General features: G+C 35.1%; 1 protein-coding gene across 3 annotated transcripts in view; it reads right to left on the reverse strand.

The window, feature by feature from the left end:
• RAB28 (RAB28, member RAS oncogene family) overlaps positions 1-8,905 on the reverse strand; it is a 94,395-nt gene extending 85,490 nt beyond the window's left edge. The window contains exons 1-2 of one of the 3 annotated variants that reach the window (XM_089911678.1): positions 8,614-8,904; positions 3,685-3,781 (exon numbers count right to left, since the gene is read on the reverse strand). In XM_089911678.1, coding sequence (XP_089767804.1) covers positions 3,685-3,781; positions 8,614-8,688 — 172 coding nt within the window. In that variant the 5' untranslated portion in view covers positions 8,689-8,904. Of the gene's footprint in view, positions 1-3,684; positions 3,782-8,613 lie in introns of all 3 variants that reach the window. The other 2 variants (XM_022566993.3, XM_022566995.2) reach the window with 2 other exon arrangements.
• Between the last annotated feature and the right edge of the window lie 251 nt (positions 8,906-9,156).

The raw sequence follows: 9,156 nt of genomic DNA on the forward strand, positions 1-9,156 counted from the left end.
ATGTTCTTAAAGGTCTATGAATAAAAAAATCAAAACGTCACAGACTAAGACTTACGCAACAACTTATGTAAACCCAATATCTTAAAAATCTAAATTTTTCGATACTCAAAATTCATTCTCCTACAATGCTGTCTCAAATTAAGCAGGTGAGAAGGGGCTAGTCGACACTATATCAAACAGTTTCAGAAGCCCCTAGATAAACAGGCAGTACTCTGTTCATTTTACTCTCAAAATTCTTGTTATTTGTTTACTCAAAAAAACAGTACTCAACAATATTAACTTTTTTAAGTAAGATTTTAGGCAACACTTAATAAAGGGCATTTAATCCCATTTTCTTCAAGGTCAATAAATCCAATCACTTAACTTCATATCAAGAAATATGAAGCTTTTTTCCTTTAAGTTCTGATATTTAGTTATGATATTTAGATCCTATCCTATCTGTAACTTTAGAAACATGATCTTCATTACATGTTTTCAAATTCTGACTACATCATTTCAAGACTGACCCTAAATCGTTTATAACTATCTCCCACCTGAGAGGTTTATATTTGTGTGCTGAGGGTATTTTTTAAATCCATACTTTTCCAAATAAACACTGTTTGTTGTTCTTGGCTTGTTTTTCTTTAATACACATATTCTAGTGCCTCAGATAAAAACAGCTATGCAATACTAATAACCCACTAGTACACAATGCTAGCCAAAAAATAAACTTTTGCTATCGTTATAGCTACAACAAATGATATTAACTTCATAGTTATTTCATGTATCTAGAAAAGTATTTTTAACTTCCACATGTGAATTTTAGGCTTATTAACACATAAAAATAAAAATAAATGGGAGTTTCCTATTTGGGAAACAAAATAATATAGAATTCAAATTAATATTCCTTTTAGTTTTTGCAAGCAAAAACATATGAAGGCTTCCAGTATATTTTCAAAATGACATGCCTATAAAGCTATATAAGAATTTTCAAATAATCAGCATTGAAAAATTTTTAAAAACCAAGAATCCATCTAATATAAATTTGTAACTAATAAAGAATGTTAAGGAGGAAACTGTCAGCAATCTAATCCCAAATGCAAAATACTAGAAAATTCCTGCTCTTCTGTAAGCAATGACATTTAACTAGGGAAAAAAATAAATAAATGAGGTGACAAAATACAGGTAAGTTGCTTTTGGTATGAATCAAAGCCACCAAGAGGATTCAACAGTGACCTTGTATAAGTACACTTGGTGCCTTGGTTAACCTTACTTAAAGTGCTGCATAGTCAAGATGGAACTAAAAACACAAGTCTGCCCACTTCTTGTACTAAAGACTTAGAAATCCTTTTCACAGTAGAACACTGTTTACTGACTGTACCCACAAGCTTCCTGAAAGTATTTTGACTAAGGCTCTTAAGAAGCTCTATCAGCAGAATCTCTGACTAACAGATACACTATTTTAAGCAGTAAAATCTGCACAGTGGTTGCATCCAGACTATACAGCATACCAGATCATGAAATATACTAACATGGATGAGTATTTGCAGAGTAATGACCTTGAAAACTTGCATGAAGAGAATGTCAATAGATGAACAGGAGGTATTACACCTCTAACAATCTGAATGGACAGAAGACTTACTAGAATACTAACAAATATTAGATTTGCCTCCTATGCTGCTGTACCATAAATTCAATTAATGCTGCCTGTAATGTTTTAGCAAATGATACAAATATTAATCCTTAGATACAATGAATTAAAGTTAAAGTATATAAAGGGTATAATATAAACCTTTTAATTTATTAACCTCATTTCTTAATGTACCTATTAATATAAAATCAAGTTACATTAAAAAATTTTTTCTTACTGAAATTTCTACCACAATTTTGAGTCAATTAAATAGAATAAAACCAACTGCCGTTTTATAAAAAAAGATATTTTTCTGGAACTCTGCCCATCAAAATAAAACCTTAATCAGGAAAATTAAAATATATATTCATTAAGAGTATATATTTCCTAATGTTATTTTTAACCTAAGTACTTTCTAACTCTAAAATATATTATAAATTTGGATTTAAAAAATACCAAATATTTTTTACAAAGTCATCAAAATTTAAAAATCAGTAGTATTGTGCAAAAAATCAGAAATTATCATATATATTACATATATAAAATGTCCAAAACCAGTCTTAAAATGTTTTTAATGTTTGCGTAGATGCTTGCTCCTTTATTTAAGTCTTTGAACTGAAAAATCAGAAAAATTAAACAATATTAATAATATAGAAAGTTAGTGCTTTTGCTAATTAGCATCGAAAACAAAACAGTCAGTAATTAAATACACTTTGAGGCTCTCTGTGTACAACTGGCATCTCTGAAAAAACTGTTGCAAAATAAGTTTTCAGTATGTATATTATGTGATTTGTACATGTATTCTACTAGTGACTGTTGTAAATATTCTGAAAGCAGTATTAACCTATCCATAAGAGTGAGAATAATAAAAATGAGATTTTCAGTTTTGAATACATTAAAAGAAAATACAAATGAAACAAAATACACGTTTCTCATTAAACCTCTTTATGAATAATAACTTAGTAATGGCAAACTGGAATTCTTTTCTCAAGCTATATCTTCTAATTTATTTTTCATTGGTAGCCGAATACCAACCATCACAAAATATAAGAGAGTATATTACTAGTGAGATATGCAGAATACCTTCAATTACCAAGAGTTTTCATTAGCTGTTCTAAAACATTCATAGAGTTGTTTGATAGATGGAGTATTTGAGAGGTTAACATATTTCAAAAATATTATAATTTATTAAACCGTTTCCCACTATATCACTCACGTTCCAGTATATGAATCTGACACTACACTTGCAACTGTTTTTATTCAAATGTGTTTCCTCAGAGAGGAGAAAGATGGACTAGTTTATGAAGTCAATCAAGATAAACTGCTTTTAATAAAATACTTTAAACATATAATTTAAGCACAAGTGAATAGACAGAGCATTTTAAAGCCCCAATTGTTCAGAAACTAACTTAAAACAGAAACCACTTTTTTTGTTATTATTTCCCTGTATTTCCCACAAAATGTGCTGCAACTGGCATCTAAATAGTTTCTTTGCATGGTGAACTGAAACATCTTGAATGCTCAAACTGTATTTTTATGAGTGCCTAGGGACCCTAAATTTTAGTGGTCTATTAAATGCCAGCAATTTCATGCTGCCTTGCATAAAACAGCATTCACATATTAGAGCACAGAAGTTCCATAGCTACATTATACTTCTGTTCCAACTTTCTCTCAAACAAAAAACTGAAGCAGAGGTTAATCAAAATAATATTTAAAAAAATAATCCTTTCCAGTCTTCTCACATTTAGTTCATACAATACCTGTTGATAATTACATGGCATTTGATTTTGTTTTTAACTTTAGAATTTTATAAGCAACTATTGTTTATCCACAAAAAATGTGCAGTGGTCAGAAACAGTGGGAGAGTGGGGAGGATATAAACTTTTTCCTTACACACATGGACAGTATGTCTTCATGGTAGATGCTAATGAAAGTTAACCTCCCTAAGATAGATTTACTGATTATATATATTTTCACATTCAAACAGCCCCAAAATTTATTTTACACATTTCTGCTTATGTCTCTTATTGTCAGATATGGACAATTTTCTATGTTAATACATTTTAGTCTCTTACCTGGTAACATTATTCTTCTCAAAAAGAAATCCAGTCCTATAGTTTGTTTGTACTGTTTCCCAAAAGTTTCTTGAGCAAAACACGTAGCTAAGGAGGTCTAAAAAATTGATGCACAGAATATCAAAATTAATGTGTTTTAGAAATGTAAACATAAAATCACTACTAAATCTTATTAAGTAATCTTAATATTTATACTCCCATTAATCCATCAAGCAACTTTAAGCAGTTCTAATCAGTTACAAGGGGAAGAGGGACTTAACATTCCACCAGGTAAATTTCACTTGCCAACCAGCTATCAGTGGCAACAACAGACTAATCAGCTAAATCTCTTTCAATCCCCTGATTGTCAAGCTCCCTACACCTTACTGGAAATTTGAATTTGAGAATTATCAACAGAGAAAACTAAACCAACATGATTAAAGATCTGAATCTTATATGTCCCTATATATCAGTTCAATACAACTTTCAGAGATGTTTCATTTCTGAGGTTAAACATCTGAGTAGTTTGTGCCCTCAGCCAATAAGAAGTAGAACTAATTAAGGAGAGGAAAGCCTGTTTATAGAATTTCCTTTCTTTTCTCCCCCCCAAGAAACATGTCTAATTTTTCTCTATATTAAAAATGTTGTACTTCCCTGGTGGCGCAGTGGTTGGGAATCCGCCTGCCAGTGCAGGGGACATGGGTTCGAGCCCTGGTCCGGGAAGATCCCACATGCCATGGAGCAACTAAGCCCGTGCACCACAACTACTGAGCCTGCTCTCTAGAGCCCGCGTGCCACAACTAGTGAGCCCACGCGCCTAGAGTCCGTGCTCTGCAACAAGAGAAGCCACCGCACCACAACAAAGACCCAACACAGCCAAAAATAAAATATAAATAAATAAATTTATTTTTAAAATTTGTTAAATGAAAATTATTCTATAGAATGACTGGTAATATTTATCTTTTAAATTAAGAAGTTGATATTTTTAATATTAATATTAAGCAGACAAAAATAAATATATTCCATCCAAGAACCATAAAGCTTAAAAGTCACAAGAATATTATAACCAGAACAAATATATATCTACATTTTTTAAATAACAACTCTAAGTTACATTCAAAACTCCAGAGTTTCTTTAGGGTATCATTTCTTACCAAAGCAAAAGAATAATCGAGTAACAACTGAAATAACTCAATAACTCAAAAGCTTCTTAAACATTTTAAATGTATTATTTATTTATTTGTAGACTTCCCCAAAAAGAAGAGAAAGGGAGTTTCATGAAGCTTTTATGCTCTTCAAGACAGATTCCTAAAGTTAAGGAAAAATAGCTCTTTCTTATTTTGAAAGTTAAAATTAGATGTCAATTCCTAAATAATGAAAACTAAGATAAAATCTCCAAGATAGCTTACTATAATTAATTACAACATAAGTACAGTAGTGCAAAAGAAAACTTGGCCAAACTTCAATTCCTTTAAACAAAAGACCTAAAATCCCTTTGACATAAGAACCATATTTTTCATATAAATGGCAATTTGCACACACTAACGCCAATTCTTGTAATATTTAAATACTCAGCATTTGTAAGAAATCACTAAAATATTTGGTCAAATATTTATTGAGCACCATAAGAAAGATGTTCTGCTAGACTCAGAAATAAACTCACTACACCAAAATGAAAATTCATTTGGCTTCCTTGATAATATAAAAGCTAAGAGATTAGAAAAAAAAAAGTAAGCATTCTTTTTTAAATCCTTTTTTCATTTAGCCTTGTTTATGCCATTGAGCTTATTTAACTTAGAGCACAAAATCATCTGTGAAGAGGCTCAGAATTCTAGAGAAAAATAATTAACACTACTTATACTATTACAGATATTTCAAAATGTTTAATATATGGATGGCTGAAACACTTTTATAAATCTAAGACAAACTCAAGGCACATGTAACTTCAGCTTAGTGTTTCTTTTCCTAAAAATCGGACTTCTAGATTTTGAAATCCTCACACTTTTGAGGCAAACATAAAGCTAGAATTTTCAATTGGAATAGAGTACAATCTGTCAAAAGTATAGGTCATTGCAAACAAAGAATATTAAAATGGGTTCTTATACCATCTCCAGACATCTCACTATAAAAATTAATCAGAGAAGCAACTGAATCAGTGGGAAGGAGGCACATCCTCTTCAATTATCTAGATATTACGCTATCTTTCTCATTCAATAATTTCTCAGAAGTCATTGTATAAATAACCTTTTTAAACACTTATGAAGAGAACAACCATCTTTCTTATCTGTAACTCTTTTTTTCTGATTCTTTATAGTTTTTTTGTTTGGTGAACTTTTGCTAACAATTTTAACCGTACTACATTTACTAATACTGAAAAGACACCATAAAAGAATATTTTGCCTCAAAAAAAATCTTAAGAAGTATATAATAAAATCCAAAGTATGACTCAAAACAGGAAAGAAATAGAAACACGTGTTAATAGCAAGAGGAGCTAAATTTCTCTTGAATAAACTGTTAGTGGTCATCTCAATATTCTATTGCTTTTGTAAGGGTGTATAAAAATGCCCTGAGTTAGAACTAGCAAGAAAAACTGATACTAGAAAAAATGGCCAGGAGTTAAATCAGGATACAAGTAAGAATGAAAGAGAGGCTGAATTCATAATAGAAAAGAACAGTAAAAGAAATAGAATGGGAATGTTGGTAGCTGCCAATAATACGGCAATAATCTGAAAACTGAATAGGGTATGGAAAAAAACAAAAGCTGATATATGAATAATGAAAAAAGGTTAGATTTCTGATGCTGGTATCCAGAAATTTCTGGCAGAAAACAATCTTTACAATTTTAAAATAGATTAGTCAAGATGACAAAGACTAAATCAGAACGCCATAAACAGTATCACTGTTATCCTTTGAAGCAGAATGATAATCCTAATTCAATAATATAGAAGGAAAAAAGTATGCTTTGTTGTACACTAGATAAAATTTTTGACAGAGATGAAAAATCATAATTATTCACACTAAATTAGTAACAAGAGGAAAATGTATGACAGGCTAGATGAAAAACCTAGATAGAAATTATGAACAAATTTCAACAGAAAAATACATGTATGATAATGGATGAATATTGGGAAAAAAATTAACAAAAATTTAAAGAATTATGATAGAATGTAAGATAATGGAAAATTTTTGTGTCTTTTTATACATGTATTAGTGTTATAGACAGTCATTATAGTTTTAAACAGGAAATAAATTCAGTTATGAGTTGACCATAAAAAGATTTAGGAAATGAAAAATTAGAAGACATTCAAAAGAAAATACGAATAAGAAAACTATAAAAATAGAACTTAAAATTTTTACTGAATAAGGGTGTTAGAAACAATGCTGATTCATTTAAAACAACTCATCCATTCAAAAAGTTGTTACAAGTGTACAAAAAGTCATATAATTAATACTTTATAAAGAAAAGTGATCCCTAGTTCTTTTCTTCCTCAAAATGTTTAAAAGTAATCAGAGCATATTAAGTTGTTTTTCCTCAATAATAAAAATCAATAACAAAATATCAGGGATGACAAGAAAGAAATTAACAAGAATCCTCCAAATCCTGCATATGAATGACACCTTTCCCTAGGGCCCTAGGAACTCAAATCTCAGAACGAAAGACAGGAGCAGCTGTGCAGTGCCAACTGCCAGGGAAGATGTATCGAGCAGTCGTCACCATAGGAACCAGGGTCCAAACTACACCAGGAACATGAAAACGTGAAGCCGAAGACGGGAAACTGGTAACAATAATAACCAGCGTTTCTGAAGCCTCTAGTTGAGAAAGCGGATGGAAGAAGAAAGGAGACAAACTCTTAACAGTATTCCCAGAAACAGTGTTGGCGCCATTGATAGGAGCGACAGGTGTGAAGGTTGGCCGGGCAGAGGCTCTCCACCTTATTTGGGGCATGGATCAAGAACCCTTTAAGATCTTATGGACCATCTCCAAAGAGCAAGCACCGGGCAATGTTTATTCCATCTCAGGAGCTCCACAACCCTGGGTTAAAGACCTGTGCCTACGAGGTAAGGGGACTGGCTGCCAGATATTCTCACGCACTCACTCTCATTCATTCAACCAACTGTCACTGAAAGACAGACTTTAAGGCAATGATCCCCTCTGTCATGTTAGCAGCTCTGCCCTCAGCAACGAGTCCAGAATAGGAGTTCAATAGATATTTGTTGAATGAATGTTTGTGTTGACAGGTGCTGTGCTGGGCACAGAGATGAACAGATATGATGCTCTAAAACTGCAACTAACATTTACTGAGTGCACACCATGTTATGAAAGCTTTATGTAGATTTTCATATTTAATGTGGATTTGCACACTTCACCCTTCGAGGAGACCCCTATCAATATACCCATCTTACAGATGAAGTACAAACAGGATAGCAATTTGCCCTCCAATGATCCGACGAGTAAGTGATGGAGCCCCAATTCTCTCACCCAGGGAATCTGATTCCAGCGTCAAGTTCTTGGGAGATCCCAGTACAGTGGAGCCATCAGAAACGGTAAACGGGGGGAAAGGAGCAAAGTGTGACCTGGACTAAAGTAAAAAGAGGTAAGGTGCCTTGGCAGATCCTTGCCAGTCCTCAGAGGCGAGAAGCTGGAAAGATTCCCAGGGAGGCGATACTGGCTCGTGTCTTAAAGAAGCAGGAGTTCGAGATCCAGGCAGGGGTTAGGCAATGACTTTTTTTTTTTTTTTTAATTTAAGAGGAGCTGGACAGCTCTCGACGAACTTCACCAAGCGCCTGTTAGTGTCGAACCCCAGGCCACGACCTCGCGGGCCCAAGCCCAGACGCCCCGGGGCTCGGGGACATAAGGCGACGCCGGGGGGGCGGGGAGGAGGCTGGAGGGCGCCAGAGCCGGCCGGGGTTCCTGCAGGCCTGGCACGGCGGGCCCGCTCGAGGACTGACCTTCCCGGAGGTGCCGTCCCCCAGCACGACGATTTTCAGTTGCCGGTCCTGGCTCTCCTCCTCTGAGTCCGACATGGTGTCCCAGGAACCAGGCCCACCTCCCCTCCCTCCCCACCGAGGTAGAAGGAGGAAGGGAAGGAGGGGGTCTCTGGGGGCGGGGGAGAGGAAGCAGGGCAGCAGTGGGGGCAGCACCCCCCGTCCCGGTGTCTCAGCGGTGGCCGAAGGTATCCAGGCAGAATCACTCGCCAGAAGCCATCTTGCCCACCTCCCCTCCCCCTTGCGCGTTGGCCCCGCCCCCTGAGCGCGACGTCGGGCGCGCTCCCCTGCATCTGTGCCAACGCACGCAGACCGCTAGCCTTCCTGGCGGGCCGACCCATCCGCAGGCCTGGGAAAAGGAGGCGTCCGAACCGAGCAGGCGAGACACAGCGCCACACTCGCAGGGACATTTGGCAAGAGAAAAAAAGATGTGTATAACTTAAGCTAGGTAGAAAAACGGGGTCAGAGTAGCGCGCAGACGTTCTATTAAATTCCCTTGTTTCCATC

The sequence above is a fragment of the Delphinapterus leucas genome, chromosome 5 (genome assembly GCF_059928025.1).
Source record: "Delphinapterus leucas isolate spDelLeu-1000000601 "Yukka" chromosome 5, BTC_Dleu_Yukka2, whole genome shotgun sequence".
Lineage (NCBI taxonomy): Eukaryota > Metazoa > Chordata > Mammalia > Artiodactyla > Monodontidae > Delphinapterus > Delphinapterus leucas.